Here is a 19394-nt window from a genome sequence, read left to right on the forward strand (position 1 = left end):
CCACCCCCCCTTACCCCCTACCTAAATAGCTTTACAAAAAAGATGTTTAAAGAAATATGTTAAAAGTAGGGTCCACAATCCACAACCTAAATATAGAATATATATATATGTAAGTAGAAAAAGAAGGATCCATAATCCACAATATAATTTTAATATAGATATAACAAAAAATATAAAGACAAAAAGGTTGAAAATGCAGCAACACACAGCAGTTGGATGATGGCATCATCATATGAAGAAGAGGTAGCAGCACCAACCAAATTTAAGAAGCATATTTTTTAGTCAATATCTAATGTCACATTGGCTAATAATCCATTAACTTTACACAAAAGACTTGGAAGATAAACCCCACCACTACTTATAACATATTCTTTCCTATGTTATACTACTAGTTTTCCTTCTATTCTAATTATACGTCGCATGTTTTTCTTTTTATTTTGTCCTAAAAAAAAGTCAATCTAATTGAAAGTTTTAATCCCTCCCTCGATTGGTCCAATGTTCTCTATCAGCTTGTAAATATTATGTTTTATATTTACAAATAAATATCTAAATTTTATATTTAATTTTTTTTTTTATCAGTTAAAGTATCATATAAATTGAAACAAAAATGTACTATATTTATTGGTGAGGGCTGAGGAGGATATTTCTTGGGCTATCACCAGACACACAACCTACCAATAAATTTGTGAACATTGTAGAGACCTTATTATTATAATTTGGACCATTTGAATATAGTGAGGTCCACAAAATCGATGGCTAGATTTTGAGGACCACCACCTTTAATGTAGTTTAGGGCCATAGGCCCAAATTATCTCAGACAGAAATTTGGATTCGATTAATCTTTGGGTGAAGAGTTTTTTTAAGACAAATTAAGAGGAGTTACGAGGCGCACAAGATTGTTGACTATTTATTTTCTACTCTATGTTTTAGTTATTCAATAACAATGTTGTTCATTTTGTTGTATCAAGGCAAGTCACAACAGAACAGTTGGCACATGCTTTGTATATTGTCGGTCGATTACCTGAACTTTTATTTTGTTGGTGAGATTCGATAGTCCACCTTGGTAAAAGTGAAGAGTACAAGTCTTCCCGCACGCCTCGGGAATTAAATCTTTATAGTCAACGTTTAAACTGTCGGTAACTCTTGCTTTAGTCAAATACTCAGATGTTTAAAAGAGAGATAAATACTCATATAAACTAAGGCTAGTTCTTAAAGGGTGTATAAAATACCTTAAGAAGACTGACAATGTGAACTAATTAAAGTGAGAATTACTTAAATGGTCACTAACTTTAGGTGGACGCATAGAGATTAAACTTATTTCAGTTCAAATCTTACAAAGTATAAATTTGTGTGAAATTAAATGTGATGTTATAAATGTTTCTTTTGCTTGAAGAAAGCTTTTAATTGTAGTTTTGGAAATGAATCAAACATAGTCCTTCAAACTTAGTAGCATGGAGTATCAAAGTAAAGTAACTATATAACCATACCTAGTTATTTTGGTTACATGTGGATTTGATATTTTAAGGAATGTTGAAAATATCAAATAAGAAGAAACAATAAAACTGGAGTGACATTACCAACATAACAAGAATAATCTAACACAAAAGAAAGAAACTATCTTTTTCCCTTTTTTAAGCTTGAGAAAATTTTAATTGCAAGTTGGAAATACTAGTAAAAGGGGGAAAATGCGATGTAACAAGGAATCAACTGCATCATTGTGAATTGTGAAGTAACAATCAAATTCTTCTGAAGTCATATAGACACTGAAACAAAAAGAGAGATGAAAAAAAAAACACCAGAAAGTTGCACGAACTACTGAATCATTGTCTAGTTAGAATTTTACATATATATACACGAGTTCTTTTTTCTCTTCTTCCTTGACAAACAGTGGAAAAAGAAAAGAACGAAAGATTAGAACATGTATACAACTAATTAGTGAGAAAGAAATCACTTCCGAAATCATCTTCTGATAGAGAAAAATACATTGAGATTAGGGCGCGCAGATGTGTTGCAAAAAAATGCCTAACAAGAACCAGGACTACTCATCGTTCTCTTGCTCTGGCCACCGTTACTATAGGGTGTTAGCATTAAAAATTGGTCAAAATAAGATCAGTTCTACACCTGTCATGTCAGGTTGTTGATCTGCGGTTATGTTGTATTACGTGTGTTCTCAAACTACAGTCTTTAACCTGTTCCACAAATTATAAATGTTAAAATCATAATCTGAGTAACGCGGAAAAGTACTACAAAGCAGAACAAACGAAAGGGCTGCATTACCTGCATTGTTGCTATCATCGTCAAGAAATCTTTGCACTGTTCAAGAGAAGCCTGTTCTTTGGCAGTTACTTTGGCAAGTTCACTTACCAAAGAATTTAATTCCTCCACCTGAACAAAATGAAAATCCCTTTTTAGGCATCCAATGTATGTATTTGAACACTTCAGCATATTACTACTGAGATGAAGCAACAAGTTCAGTTTTAAGGAGGAATTGCAGTGCTATTGGTATAACCACAAGATACATGTCAGGAACAGTTACTACCCACTTTCACAAATCAAACTAGAGACTTTTAACCCACGAATCTCTAATCAGATGCTTCTACAACCCACATTTTTCATCACTGTTTACAGTCTTGGATAGCTATTGGTCCTTAGGTCATCTACTTCCACCATGCAATAACAAGAGCTGTATTGCAACTACATTCTGTCATTCGGTCATGAAAACAAGCATGTCATAGTCAATTTGACAGTGATACAGACACACACAATGTTCATATATATTCACCAGTATAAACTGATACTTAAAGAGATGGAACCCAACTGAAGAATTGTACTCGACATTGTAGTTAATAAAGATAGCAAAGAGATAAACTTCACCAACAGATAGGTCTAATTGAGATACAGAAGCATCTGCTGGTGTACTAGTTAATGGGACACAGAATTTCCTGAAAATGCTTCCTTTAGAAGACTAATTCATTATCAGGAATGATCAGAAGACCATCTTTTCTGTTTCTTTTTTTAAACTAAGGTAAACTGCAAAGACCATTTTCATCAAGCAATACATAACCTAGTGACTGCAGAGGGGCCTGAGTTAGATAGTTCCTCGGTGAAATCCTTTGTCAAGATGATAGGAGAGGAGAGGAAACCAGGCGAAGACTTTGTAATTCTCTCCTGGTGCTGATATTTTTTAAAATTTACTTACCTTCATAAATAATACTCCCTCCATTCCATATTAATTGAAATTTTGAGGCATTTTCCATTTTTCAAATTAACTTAATTGTTCAGTTTTCAAGACTACTTTTAGAGTGTTCTTCCAATTTTACCCTTCATTTGGATTTTCAATGTGATGACTTCAATAAATTTGACAATAATTAATAAGGGTAAAAATCGAAATTCAATCTATGTCTTAATCTACTTTTCTTAAAGGGTGTGAAACACCTCAAAAATTCAATTAATATAGAACGGAGGGAGTGATAAAAAATAGAAGAGGAATCCGTGTGGAGAAATACTTGGAAGACTGAAAAAAAAGCAACTTATTATGTGGTGGATCACATGGAATGTTTTACGGTGCAAAACTTGAGAGATTGATTGCAGATGGAGATGTATCTGCAAGAGAAGTGGCGAGACCCCTCACTTCTTCATTGCGAGTACGCAGATGAGTTTTGGAATTTGGTGCTCTCCTTAAAAACTGGATTTGGTGTACTGCATGTTTAACATTTCATGGCTGCTTTAGAACAGTTACTGAAGGCATTGTGACTAGGAGATCGCGTCAAATTAGAGAGAAAGATCAGTGAATAGAACCTTCAACCTTCATGAACCTTCTAGCAGACTGGAGAGAAACAAAAAATAAGTTTCAAGGGTTGAGAAGCCTGTGTGAAAATCAAGACTGCCTACTTTTCGACTTGTATTTCTGGTACAAAGAAGATACTTTTTGTAAAGATATTTATTAGATTTTTCTGAAGCTTATTACTAGACACTTTTATCTATTTAACTTTTGGCACCTCCTTGTGTCTATGAATGAGATGATTCTTTTGACTAATCAAAACAATTAAAAAAAAAGAGAGAGAGAACGTAAATGCATCCAGGTAGCAGGACTGGTCAGCCCTAACTAGTTGAGCATTGAGGCATACTAGTTGCCATTTGTTGCTTATCAGGGTAACAGGATTGGACAACATTGGATTAAAGCAATTACCCCATTTCTGCAAAAAATAAGCCGAAGTCCCAGATTCCTAACCACTCAAACTAATAGCTTTCAACAGACAAAAAGGTACATATAATAATCCTAAAAAATTCCCTCATATGGCACCAATGAGATCCAAAGGTTTCAAATGCTTAAGAGACATAGGCAAAACAATCCTACAGCTAACTGCTTAATTTTTTAGATGAGGTGGTTCAAACTATCCAATATGTGTTTACTGGTGTTGCTTGGATACAATCAAGAAGACTTGATGCAAGTGAAAACTAGAAAATTGGAATAGACTTATTCTGGAAGACATATTTAGGCCTATTCTGGAATTTGGCAACAATGTTTCATGGCTAATCAGCTCTAATTATATGCTAACAAATGGTTGTATGGTGTCGTTTCGTAAGACATTGGGTTAACTCATCTTTTATATATTTCAAAGGGAGACATTGGGTAAACTCATGCTACCTAAATTTTGTTATTAATTGACTAAATCTTTTGGTCTAGGCTTCAGTGAAGAACTGGAAATCCAAGTCTAATGATAGTGTAATCAAGTGCAAGTCCCCAGGTTGTAATTTAATCAGCCAAACAAAAAAACAAGCAACTTGGCAAATGATATCTAAACAGATTAAGGTGAGGTTCTCAGATCAGGGATGGCCCATTATCCACAGAATTTAGAACCCATCTGCCACGGGCCCTCAGGGAATTCTATGTTATCAAAAGAAAAAAAGAAGTGAGGTTCTCAGATCAGGGATGGCCCATTATCCACAGAATTTAGGGCCCATCTGCCACGGGCCCTCAGGGAATTCTATGTTATCAAAAGAAAAAAAGAAGTGAGGTTCTCAGATTTTTTTCAATAACCCTTCAAATCCTCTGTTCATGTATTTGTCATTTCCATCATATATTCTGCCTTATATTACAGTTCACACTCCCACCCCCACAGAATTTAGAACCCATCTGCCACGGGCCCTCAGGGAATTCTATGTTATCAAAAGAAAAAAAGAAGTGAGGTTCTCAGATTTTTTTCAATAACCCTTCAAATCCTCTGTTCATGTATTTGTCATTTCCATCATATATTCTGCCTTATATTACAGTTCACACTCCCACCCCCACAGAATTTAGAACCCATCTGCCACGGGCCCTCAGGGAATTCTATGTTATCAAAAGAAAAAAAGAAGTGAGGTTCTCAGATTTTTTTCAATAACCCTTCAAATCCTCTGTTCATGTATTTGTCATTTCCATCATATATTCTGCCTTATATTACAGTTCACACTCCCACCCCCACAGAATTTAGAACCCATCTGCCACGGGCCCTCAGGGAATTCTATGTTATCAAAAGAAAAAAAGAAGTGAGGTTCTCAGATTTTTTTCAATAACCCTTCAAATCCTCTGTTCATGTATTTGTCATTTCCATCATATATTCTGCCTTATATTACAGTTCACACTCCCACCCCCACAGAATTTAGAACCCATCTGCCACGGGCCCTCAGGGAATTCTATGTTATCAAAAGAAAAAAAGAAGTGAGGTTCTCAGATTTTTTTCAATAACCCTCCAAATCCTCTGTTCATGTATTGTCATTTCCATCATATACTCTGCCTTATATTACAGTTCACACTCCCACCCCCACAGAATTTAGAACCCATCTGCCACGGGCCCTCAGGGAATTCTATGTTATCAAAAGAAAAAAAGAAGTGAGGTTCTCAGATTTTTTTCAATAACCCTTCAAATCCTCTGTTCATGTATTTGTCATTTCCATCATATATTCTGCCTTATATTACAGTTCACACTCCCCCCCACCCCCCATACATAACTCCATTTTTATGTCTCAAAATTTTGTTGTAGTTTACTAATGGAAATCCATCCCTACATGTCAGCTTCTATAGCCCAGAAAAAACTAATTAGGAGGTGACCAAAGTAAAAGCTTAAGGTTCTAGGGTGAATAATGACAGCTAATTCATTTTCCTGAATAGAAAATCTGTGGAGCAGCCAGGATAGTAGAGTCTGAGACTTCAGCTAGGCATCGAAGTGTGAATCCAATGATGCTCCCATCTATGTAAATCAAATTATGCTCCCTCTATATGGTGATGTTAGTTACAGCTAAGGTTTTCAATTTATTCATCTTCAGGTAGACAGAAAGGTGAGCATAACAAGGAAAGAAAGTAAGAGGGATCAATATAACCTTTTAACATGAATTACAACCAGATAGGGCTCATAGGCTTCATCGGATAAATTTTACATTATGGAAAAGCTTATCTCATGAGCTTTTCCATTCAAGGTTTTAATCCAGATTTGAAATTCTGGCGCAACTATCTGCAGTCCAAGGAAGCCTCAGTGTCATAGCATTACATAATCTATGGCAATACATTCACTTATAGGTCTTTCTCAAAAAAAAAAACATTCATTTATAGGTCACTTTGAATATAAAGGAAAAACATTAGCTACAGGATTAGAATCTGTGCTGCAGCGGAACTGCGGAAGATACACGTGTCCAGAACTTCACTGTTTCACTAATTTATGCTGGTTTCAGAATATCACTCGACTTTTTTCTTTTCTAGTTCAACCAGTGAAACTGCAAATTGCATCCATTGTCATACATTGATATGGATGACAGGGTATTTGAAATAACCTAACACTTCTACTAATTGACAGAAAGGTGATATCTCTTCCAAAATTGTTTTTTCACTTCTAACTTTATACATTGATATGGATGACAGGGTATTTGAAATAACCTAACATTTCTACTAATTGACAGAAAGGTGATATCTCTTCCAAAATTGTTTTTTCACTTCTAACTTTATACATGATATGGATGACAGGGTATTTGAAAGTAACCTAACATTTCTACTAATTGACAGAAAGGTGATATCTCTTCCAAAATTGTTTTTTCACTTCTAACTTTATACATTGATATGGATGACAGGGTATTTGAAATAACCTAACACTTCTACTAATTGACAGAAAGGTGATAGCTCTTACAAAATGTTCTTTCGCTTCGAACTTTATACATTGATATGGATGACAGGGTATTTGAAATAACCTAACATTTCTACTAATTGACAGAAAGGTGATATCTCTTCCAAATTGTTTTTTCACTTCTAACTTTATAACAGCAAATATATGCATATATCTGGAACAGAGCTTCCTCAGACTACTGGGCAAAAATCATTTCAATCGAAATGATGAAATTGGATCAGAGAATGAGAAGGCTTTCAATCTCTTGCTTTTTCCCCTTAACACAATAGCAGACTATGAACATTGCTTTGATTCATCAGTAAGCACCAAGTCTAACAGATAAAATCCAACAAATCTGCCTAATATTTTTACCACAGTAAATTGCATTCCGTAGTTCTGGAAACAAAGTGTTTTAGCATGACAGACTTCTTTTGGTTTAATTTTTCCTTGTCTTTTCTAATTGCTTTTTCTTATCACTGTACTCCTTTCAAGGTTCTGAAAATTGGTCTTCAAATATGGAAGTCGATCTTTTTTCCTTCTTTTCCCTAATACTTTTCCTCTATGAGATTGTACTCTGAAGATAAAAAGGGTTCCAGATTTCATGTAATAACCTACTTTAACCAAGTTCCTTGTTTTTCTTTCTTAAATAATTCTGGGCTTGTTATTATTTTTCTTAATCAGTTGTGGGTTGTGGGCTTGTTATTATTTTTCTTAAATATTTGTGGGCTCTAGGCCAGCTTGCACGCACCTCGACCAATTCCACGGGGGTACCTCCTACCTCCCACCAGCACAAATAGTGTGTAACTATGTCCACCACGGCTTGACCAGACGAAAAAAAGACCACCTAGTATTTTTGCCTCCGCCGAGATTTGAACCTGAGAGCTCATGGTTTAAAGTTTAAACCCACTTCATGACCAGGTCACGCCCTTGGTTCCCTTGTTATTATTTAGAAGTTCTTATGGAATTCTCCGCTTTACAATTGCTTTGAATGCAGCAGTTTAAAGAGTATGCCTGTTCCTATAATACTAAGTCAAAAGAAATGTCGCCACACCAGCGGAACCTGACAAATTATCTTTTTAAGAGAGCTTTTTATTAAATTAGATAGTAGTATTTCATTAAAGCAAAGTACCAAGGGAGTACTGCAAAAGAACAACAAAAAGATTACATCCTCAATTCACTACATCCCGCAATTTGTTCCTTCACAAAAAGTATAAATTCTGTAAGCACCTATATTTTACAAAAGATATATGATGTTTTTCTCCATTAAGGCATCTCTCTTATTTTGAAATACGCTGAGATGAGAAAGATGAATGCTGCTTCTTTCACTTGGTATTTTTTATCGCTTGAGAATAGTAAAAGGTAACAGATTTAAAGAGGATCCATGCTGCACAATTAGTTTATACATAGGACCAATCTTTTTTTTTGGGTAACCGAGAAATTTCGAAGGGCCAGTGACACAGAAGAACAATTTTCTAGCTATTTAATACGAACTCCAACATCAGTTGTGATCTACTTGATAGACAATATTTTATTATGTTTTCATATCCCTAACAGACTTATCAAACACAAATGAAAAACAAAGAGAAACTAGTAAAATGACTATGCATTAACCGAATTCACGGAAACAATCAGCATTAACAGACAGATGACTAGATTAGTGAGGTTACCTTGCCCAAAATGCAACCAACTGAGGTTGCCATTGCCTGCATCACACCATGTGCTGAACTAATAGCATCCTTCAGGTTTTGTATGTTAATCTGCCGATATTAACACAGAAAAATTACAAGTGGCCTCTTTGTGATTCAGTGAAGAACAGAAATAAACCTAAAACCAAAATATGTGTGTCACACAACTACATACATTAGCTCCTCCAACAACCGGCAGACGGAGAGTGCTAGCTTTCAAGGCTTCAATTGCTCCAAGAAGTGAGATAGAGTGTTCTTTATCAAATGAAGCCCAAACTTCTAAGGACATCATCTACATACGAAAAGAATCAACTTAGCTCAGCAATGATCATATCATGCCTACAGTTATTCTCTTTCTGATAATTATAACAAGGCCAAATCAATTATATCAACTTGAAGACACCTTTCCAAGAGTCTCAGAGGCTTGTTCAGAGTAACGAATTGCAGTTAATATAAAAAAACTAACAGATTTCAGATCTGGACTTGGTTTGCAGATAAATAGCCTCTACTTTTGCTGAAATAACTGACGAGGATGGATGATATATGAAAAATAAAAGATAGTATTGTGCACAGAAAATGTAAACTAAGTGAGGAAACTAGTTGCAATTTTATTTGCAAATCATAGTCATAAAGTAAGTGGTTTAGGGTTTTTCGTATATTTTGAAGGTGAAAACTGACATCTAATTGTATATGGTAAACTTACTACTGCAAGTCAGAGACTACTTTTAGTGAAATGGTATCCTGTGGAAAATTAGAAGCGCAAGCTGGTTCGGACACCACCGTCATTTTAAAAAGGGGAAAAAATAAATAAAACAAGAAATTGTCCTAAGGTAAATGCATTTCTGAAAAGAAACTTGCTGTCTCACTCTTCAATACTTGAGCACCATTCTACTATGAAAAGTTCATCTGACACCCAGTAAAATGGGTTCAAATTCTACTGGAATTTTAGTTTTATCTCAGGAGTCGAAGTTACTTCTATTTCAGTACAATAAATTTCATCTGTTTTCAACTATTTTCTTAACCATTGTGCCCACATAAATTTCAAGTTGTATTGGCATGGTGGAAGTATCTATTCATCCCATTCTTCAAATTTTTACTTTGACTTTATGCTACCAAAAAAACACCGAGTGAACTTGCGGAGATCCAAATTTCAGTAGAAAAATCTGACAAAAAAATTCAAGTGTAAAAGATTATTACTTGCTGGGATTTTACAATTTTTAGTGAATCTTGTTTCTTTATACTCAATGAAGGACCTGAATTGATTCCCCACTTGTACATTCAATTTTAGTCATGATTCATGGATGACACAGTTGAGGGCTCTATTTCATATGCCAAAGAGGTAGATCAAGCAACACCATAATTCAATAATAACCAGCAGAGGAAAGAGGCAATTATGAAGCTTAAGAAGCAAACAAATACCCAAAAAAGTTGGCTGCAGCAGGTTGGTTGATTTGACCATGTAGGGAATATGTTTTTAACAAGAATATATCAAAATAAGGATGAAAATAGGCAGATCATTTCACCGAAAATCCAGCAAAAGTTATAATATTGAAAATGTGCTACGGGAAAAAAGGGCTGAGACCATACCTGTCCCTTTAAAATGGAAGCTAGCTTCAGTTTTTGCCTCAGCAACTGTAGCCTGTGTCTCTTCTTAGTGACTGTATCACGTAGGTCTGAGATTGTTATCCATGCATTCCACAGAGTTTTCTGCAAAAGAGCTCAATATGTTTTTAAAATGGATCACAATCTTGCTTATGAATCAGCAGAATCTTAATAAAGGAACTAAGATAATGCCTTCAAAAGGAAGACAGTAAAGTGGCCTCGATAAATAGAACACTCTGTTCATTCTTTTTGTAGCAGCCTACATGCAGCCATTCAGTACCTAATGCGCTGATAGACAGTGTGAACATCCAAAAGAAATTAGCTAGAACAACATTCTGTATGGTCGAATTGCAAAATTCAATACCTTTTTTCTTTTAGAAAAGTTGCCTACTGTGATAAACAATTACTAGATTGACAAATACAATAACCTAAGGAGTCGTTTGGTTTGAATTCAAGTTATGATGGGATTAGTTATGCTAAGATTAATTTTTATTGAGTGTTTGGTTTGTTGTATTCAAAATAATAAATTTTAAGAACAATTTATTTGTTTACAAAAATACCCTTCATGAATGTGAAAAAGCGATGTATAAAAAGGGTTTAAAGGGATATTTTTGTCATTTACTTATTTTTTCCCGGGTTAAGTTATCCCGGGATTACTAGACCACCCAAGGAGAGGGATAACTTATCCCGGTACTACTTATTAATCCCGGGGTAAGTTATCCCGGACTTGCCAACCAAACAACAAATTAAGTGACACTATAATTTAATCCCAGGACTATTTAGTGTTATCTTTCACACCAAACAACCCCCAAGTGATTAGCACAAACTCCAATATGTGGAACACTAGCATAAACCTTTTTAAAACACAGAAATAGATAATTTCTTAATTGTACCACTTGATATGCATGAATCTCAAACATGAGCTGGTAAAACTATAAGCAAAAGAGTCTTCATAACAAGTTTAAAACTTATGCTGCTCAAATCATAGAAAGTATTTCTATAAACAAGAACTCTTTCCATTTTCCCCAACAGAGGCCTGATCTCTGACAATGAGCCATTTTAATATCCAAATACAATGGTTAAGTAAAATTAGCCAAAATGTCATGTAAGGACCAGTTGCAGTTGTTCCAATCTTATAGCCACCTAAGTTAATTGAAGCTATTTTCATGACAACTTGAACAAAGTGAATGGGATCTGATCAAAGCTTTCTAAGAAAAGAAGTGCAGAACCATCAAATTGATCAATGTTAACAGATAGAATTTCACTGGAAAAAAAAAGAGTCCCCTAAATTTTACCTATCTCAATAGCAAGTGATAAGAACAACGGCCAAATAGATGAACTTATAGCTTTAGTTAAAAACTTCCATGCAATATCTCTTATCCACAAACTAGAATTGAAGGTTAATTTATAAGACCAGGAAGCAAGAGAATTCCTTACTAGGCTATTGGCACAGCCATGCTCCTAGCAATATGAACTTATTAGTTTGGACAGCAGCTTCGGACACAATCTTAACATGAGATAATTGTATAAGGAACAAAAGAATAAATATCAGCTGGTAGTTTTTGTGCAACGAAGCTAATGAATATAGTAATCTTTTTGCTCATTCTCTGTTAGATAGCCAGCCAACCAACCATCGGAATCTCTCGTTGCAACGTTCCGGTGAACCAGACAATGCCTAGGACTGTTATACAGACTCTTCGATGCTGGAGGGGACAGAAAAGAAGAACCAGAGGAGTAGAGCTTGGAATATAATCCCACAAGCTGTTATGCAGATTATATGGAAAGAACAAAACCGAAGGAAATTCAAGGAATAGGTAAAATGTTTGATCAGATTTTAAAATTGCACCTTTTTCATTATTTTAGAAGTAATAAGAACCCCACATGTATAGAAAACAAGTTGGATTCCTAGATAGGACCGCTAATCTCTAAAGGTCTATGCAATTCAACCAGTGCCTTCTTTGTCCCTAGATGTCATCCATTGCCTACCAAAGAAAACATCCTGTACGAGAAACAATTTGAAGTGACTAGTTCTCATAGTTCTTCTGCAAATATAAAGAATCTGAGCTCCCCTTTCTCTTAATTCTCACAGCACACATAGTCAGAGCAAAACAGCTAGAGGTGAATGGCAAATCAATCAATCAACTACAACTTAATTCCAAACTAGTTGGAGTCCGCCTATGAATCCTCTATATATTCTGCTTCAGGCCTATTTGATTCATAATGGTAAGTAATTTGTCTTTTAAGGCAAATTAGGGTACAAATTTCAGGATAGCAAACAGACAACATAGATGAGAACTCCAATTCAAGTTAAGAGATTCAAACTTTCAAGTAAAAAATGCAGCTTTACCTCTGCACTGTGTTTCTGCACCAGCAAAGTTGCTTCATTCGTAGCATTTACAAAGCGCCACTGTAAGTATCGATTGTAAAGAAGCCGCAGCAAGTGTGCATCAACAATTCGGTTTTCCCCTACCTTCCCCCTCCGAACATCAACAGCAAAACTAAGAACTGATGGGGTCTCAATGAAGTTACTATTGATGGTGCTAACCACATTTCTGACACGAGATGGACTAGGCATTCCTCTGGAAGGAGATGATCCTATAAGCTTACTAGGAGATGCAGAGCGAATGCCACCACGAATAGGCGATGACATTGCTCGAGGGGACGATACTGGGAAATCACTATGGTACTTTCTCAACTTTGGTGGCGCAACCAGTTTGGACCCTGGACTTGTCGATAGAGGTGAACCTGGATCCTGCAATCTCCTCAACCTACTGTTTGTTTCTTGCCAAAACCTAGCAGAAACTACAATCCCACGAGGCACACCGCGTATACGAGAACTCCCACCACACTCCTGCACTCCTGTACTACCAGAAGAAACACTATCCGTGTCAGATGCAGTAAGATCAGATGGCAGAGTAGAATCATTATTGGCTGAATTTACATCCTGTGCTTGTTCAACAGCCTTTAAAGGCTCTGCATTTCCTAAATCAAGACTCAACCTGCCATCAAATGAAGCCCTCCTTTCATCAATCATAGATTGCTGAAGTGTCCTAATTACATTCCCAGATCCAATAACCTTGTGTCTGTCCCCATTACTACAATCTAAGCTCCTCGCCAGCAGATTCCCCTGCCTAGACCTCCCCGGCCAACGGTGCTGATCAACAGGCTTAGAATTCTCCAACTGATCCGCCCCATCAGCTTTCCCTCTAAGGGGAGTAGTAGTCCTCCTCCTCTCAGGGGTACCCTTCCTTAAACTACTCAAATTTGGAGAAGGTGGGGCCGCTTTCGTCTTACTTACTGGAAGTGAATAGGTTTCCCCTTGAAAAGATACAGATAAACTCCTAGTAGATGTCACCAGCAGCTTTGTTGCTGCAGAAACTTCAGCTGCATTGTTTACTTTTGAATCAAGATCAGCTGTAAGTGGCCTGGAAACTGAGGTCCGCCTCCTGTCCACTGAAACAGATCTTTTGGGAGCTGTAACCGGAGTATTTGACAAAAGGGTAGAGCCCGAGTTTCTTGAAATCAAAGGAGACGGAAATCTTCTACTAGAAGAAGAAGTTGAAGATACTGAAGAAGAATTTGAAGAAGAAGTTGAAGGAGAAGGAGACATATACCGAGATTGAACAGTTCTTGATTTGGGTCTTTTTGGGTTAACAACTCCATTGTTGTCTTTCTCAGAGGGCAGTAATGGGGGTCTTCTTGAAGTCTCATCTTGTGATGGGGTTTTGGGGTTTTGTCGGCCAGTTGAAACTGCTCCAGAAACAGCAGCAACCATCATCACACACACACTCTTTCTCACTCTCTCTCTCCAAAATGGGAATTCACCTCTCACATTGTACTTTCAAAACAAAATACACCTACCCATTAACTCTTTCCATGTCTCCATGGCTAAAATCCTGCAAGAAAGATTCAAGATTCAAGAAATCCCACCATAACTCAAAACCCCATTATGTATTTCTGCTAAAGTCCACATTTTTTATCAAGATTATACAGCTAAAAAGGGACAAATTAAAGGAAAAAGATGACGAAACAGAAAAAGTTTCCGGCGAGAGTGAAGAGGAAGAGGTGAGGGGAAAAGGGTCAGATTTGGGGGTACAGTAAATTGGTGCATCTTTTAGCTATGGGTGATTTTGGGGTTTTGTGAATCTTTGGAAAGACGTTACGCTAAGCAAATCACAATTTTTATGTTACAATTATATTTCTTAATCATTTAATTTGCTTCCTTTCCACTGCTTTATAATAATGTAATTTAGTAGTAGTAATTAGAAAATGATTATTTCACTTATTTGCATCAATTAAAACAATTGCTAATCTTTATTTTTGTTGATTGCAAGTGGAGTTCGTAGGTATTGATGGAGGTGTCCCAACTCCATATAAATAATAATTAATTAAAAAAAAAAAACTCCATATAAAAGCTCCCATACTTGAAATGCAAGTAATTACTTTAATAATTTTTTTTGCTTTTTAAAATTTTTATCCTTTCCCTTCGTAATGAATATGACATATCAAGAGAAATATAATGTTTTAATAACTCTCAACTCCATAGTATTTAAGGGGCAACTTTATGGATCCTTCATTTATTTTTTAAATTTATTAGTATATTAAAATCATAATTAATTTTTCAATAATGCCTCTATATAAAAAAAAGTTAGGAAAAAAAAACATTAATAATGATAAATTCGATTTTAAATAATGCACATAGAACATCACATATATATAGAAAGAAGAAAAAATGTCAGTATAAGTGAAATGTTGAAGTAGCGATCTACTTTTTCTTTTTAGTTATTTTATTTTCTAAAAATATAAACATAATTGAGTTATATTTCAATATAAAAAAATACTATAACTCTATTAAGATAAATTGAAAATTTTGATCAACATTACACAAGTAGTCTACTAGACCATAACCATTCAACTCTTTCTAACCCTAGTTGTTGATCTTTCTTTATAGATCTAAAATCTAAATAACCTTATATACAAAATTTGCACCATTGGTTTTTTTTTTTTTTTGGACAAACATGGAAATTATATTTTTTTGCTATATGACAAATTAAACTATTTATACTTATTTCAAATAAGAAAGACATATTATACTTTTGTTAAGGCTTGGATGTCAAATCAATTCTAAAAAAAAAAAGAAAAAAGAAAATTAAGAATCTTTATATACCCTACTTCCTAGTTCCCTCAGTTATACTATACTATGAAGTTAAATAACATATATCTCCATAATATTAGAATTTTGGACAACTCAAAATAGTTGAAAAGTTAAAGCCCTAGCTAGTAGATTCCATTTGTTCCTAGGGGTCATGCTAATCTTGGTCATCTTCTTTTAGTTACTTTTTTAATTAATTAACTACCTATAATTTTGTTGGGTAGCAAAGCTATTTATATAGGTTAACTAACATAACACAAATTTCATAGTTTGACTATTAAGTAGGCCCTTAAACAAGAAATGCTTAAAAAATTAGTAGCTAATAGTAATTAGAGGCAACAAGCCAAGGAATCTATAATTTGAGCAAAGATAACTAGAATGAGGTTTTAAAGAGTTCAATTATTATACAAAATCGACATATATATAGATTATTTGCATAATATGATTAAATTGATTTACAACAATAAATATTTGTTTATTATAGGGTTAATATGCACACTAAAAATGTATATAACTTAAATTCGAAAGTAAGACAAGAATGACATGGATGGATACAATTCATATAGGCATTAAATTTGTGTGTTTTATTTGCATGTGAGCATTGCTAAATTTAGTGAAGTTCCAACACTGTAGAGAGTAATAAAGTACATAGTATATAGTTTGTGTATATCAGAAATAAGTGTATGCCAACTTTTTAAGTTGAGTGTCAATTGTGTCTGTCTAAAGTTGTTCATATGGATCAAATGTCTTTTTCACTAAAACATTCCATTATTTTTTCTATATAATATATGATGATCCATCTAAGTTTCCTCCCTAGCTTTATGAATGGAACATCTACCACAATACTAAAAAAATGTGTATATCTTCAAAAAAAAAAGAAACATACATCTTGTTTAACATACATAATTGATTCACGTATTACAAACTTTCTAATGTAGTTTCATGTTTGACATAGTAATCAATTAAAACATCAAAACCACCATAGTAATATACACTCAAACTCACCTACAAACCAAATTGTAACACTACTTAGGGATGTAACTAGAATTCTAAGTTGTCTTTTTTAAAATTCAGAATATATAATTAAACTCAAAATTTTGAATTCGTCTCTACCATTACTAATAAGAGCACTATTTCTCCACTGAAAAATGTTTGGTTATTCGCATAAATTTTTTGATTGAATCAGTGAGAAAAGATAAAATAGCATGAATGTTTTACCTTCGAAAAAATTGTCACTATTTCAACAAGAATATATTTTCCCCATGCATCTTCTCATTGAACTGGTTTAGAAATGAGTGGGAAAATTATGTCTTATGGCACACTTTTTTTTTTATTGATTTGGGGTACGAAAACCTATGTTTCTAGTAGTGCATGACTTACATAAAATTTAATTTTACCGATGGTATTAATCACAATATATTCCAAACTTGAGATAGTAGGAGTATAAAAGATTACCTTGAGGATGGGAAAGGAAGAAGTAGTAGTAAGTAATGTGAACTCTTGCCTTGTAATCTTTGCAAACAAAAAGGTTCTAATAATATATATATGCTTCAAACTATTTTATTTTTTTTGGTTAAATATTAATAATCGAAAAAGTTCTTGCTAGTTCCAGCGCCCTAGTAATAAGATGCTCCGTCCCACTCATTGTTTCTTCTATTTTATGTCTAAAAAATATATAATATTTCCCTTGCTTTTGCCGCATTTTGTTTCTCTCCTTGTTCCTTCACTTTGTTTCCTTCGCCTTAAATTATTCAATACCCTATCTAATATTTAAACGAGTTGAGTTATGACTCGTTTGAGTTGATCATTAACTTAACTAGTTGATAACTCAAAATAATCTATCAAACTATTATGTCAAAACAAATTTTATAAGAATAAAAGTGAAATTAGAGCAACTCAATGAATTATAGTTCAGTCCAAACTTAAATATACAAAATCGAAATTATGTAAAAAAAAAAGGATGGGTGGGTGGGTAGTTTATACCCCATTAATTATATGGTTCATTTTGACCCAACTATTTAAACTTGATCCAAGAAAACTTTTGGCTAACAAGGCTATACCCGTTTCCTTTTTTACGGCTAATTAAGTAGTTATTATTATTATTTCAAGAAGTAAATGATTGCAAATCTTAAAGTACATAAATATGTATAAATTAATTAGTATGTACCCGGAACCCCCACTCTCGATCCCGACCTTAATCCGACTACGATCTCAATAGTATTTTTCAAGTCCGGTACTATTATTGTATTTTTCTCATATTATACGGAAATGCTCTCAGGATATATAATATTTTCTTATTATTAACTAATCACTAAAAAATAAATAAGAAAAATCATATATTTTTCAAAAAAATACTTTCTAAAAATACACTTTTCTTCTTGTGAAACACACCCATAGTATTTGATGTTGTACCAGTAGTACTATAAACCATAAAAATATTTTGGGGATTAGTCTCTAGGCCACGTATAACATTATTTGGGAGATTTGATTTAATTTTATAGTCATTTATAAAATGTTTTTTTTCTTTACAATTGATCTGAAAATAATATTTTCTTTTATTTAATTTATAAATAATGATCATGAGAAATCATTTTCACGCCTATTATTATTATTATTATAAATAACTATAAAAAGAAAAAAAAGTCAAGAATCATATGTTTTGAGTTAATTATGTAAAACCAGCCAGTGTAGGTACGTAGCTAGGTTCATGAATAATGTGTGTGTCTCATATATTACATCAAAATACGTAATAATTTAAAACAGATCCATTTGTTGCCAAACATTCACATATATTGTCAGAATTTTCATGTCCAAAGAAGTATTCAGTTTTATTTTTTTTGAATTTATGTTCACCCGTGACTTTATTTATTTCCTATATATGATATGCTTCTGTCTTTTAATAAGAAAGAGATGATCAAGGTGAAAGTTGGAGCAAGTAGGGCAACACAATAAATGATGGGTTAATTTCATATAATTAACATCATTCAAATTCAAACCTTTTTTTTTTTTTTTGTTTATCCTCGAGGTCTAATATTTACGTTGGAGTTTGAGTTCATGCCAACAATTATATATTCTCACGCTTGAATTAAGTGGATATTCAAGTAAACTTTTAATTTGTAGCAAACTAAACTGTACTGTAGAGTATAATTTTTAATTACAATGTGTCTGCGGAAATAAATTGAATCCAAAAATTATTATAGACATAAAAATATGGGAATGCACGTGTGTATCTCTGAATGTATTCAGATATCTTTGTTTTTCATGCATGCATCTTAAAAATTTGTCTATTTACTTCTTCTCCAAACTCACTGCCACTTAACAACAAAATTAGATTGTTTAATTTCCTTCTGTTTTTTTTATTAATGTTACTAAGTACATTTGATCCCTTTTTTTAATCCATTTAAAAAAGAGTGATTTTTTTTAACAATTCTTTAATTTCAACTTTTCATATGACATGCTTAAGATCACAAGATTAAAAAATATCTTTATTACATTTGATTTATCTTACTTTACTACATCAAAAAACATCTTTAGCGACAATTAATTAGCAATTGCCGCTAACTATATATTTTTAGCGGCAATTAACACTCTTTGTATATGTCCTTAAAGGTTTTAGCGACATTGAATCTAATGGCATTTAACTAATGTCGGTAAAGATTTAGCACTCTTTATTAATGTGTCTATTTATTGCCGCTAAAAGTTGATTTTGTTATAGTGCTTGTAGATCACAAATTTTAATATTTTTTTTCTTAAATTCCATTACAAATCAAAATAGATCAATAATAAATTGAAACGGAGATTACTTAATGCATTTCATGGTAG

General features: G+C 33.8%; 1 protein-coding gene across 1 annotated transcript; it reads right to left on the minus strand.

Moving 5' to 3' along the window:
- Positions 1–1803: 1803 nt before the first annotated feature.
- On the minus strand, positions 1804–14646 carry LOC102590637 (QWRF motif-containing protein 2). The gene is made up of 6 exons (XM_006346260.2): positions 12768–14646; positions 10406–10525; positions 8994–9110; positions 8801–8890; positions 2278–2385; positions 1804–2189 (listed from the first exon to the last, which is right to left on the minus strand). Exons 1-6 carry the CDS (start codon positions 14196–14198, stop codon positions 2130–2132), a joined length of 1926 nt encoding a protein of 641 aa, XP_006346322.1. The 5' UTR covers positions 14199–14646; the 3' UTR covers positions 1804–2129.
- Positions 14647–19394: the final 4748 nt, after the last annotated feature.

Source organism: Solanum tuberosum, unplaced genomic scaffold, assembly GCF_000226075.1.
Source record: "Solanum tuberosum cultivar DM 1-3 516 R44 unplaced genomic scaffold, SolTub_3.0 scf00073, whole genome shotgun sequence".
In the NCBI taxonomy this organism is placed as follows: Eukaryota; Viridiplantae; Streptophyta; class Magnoliopsida; order Solanales; family Solanaceae; genus Solanum; species Solanum tuberosum.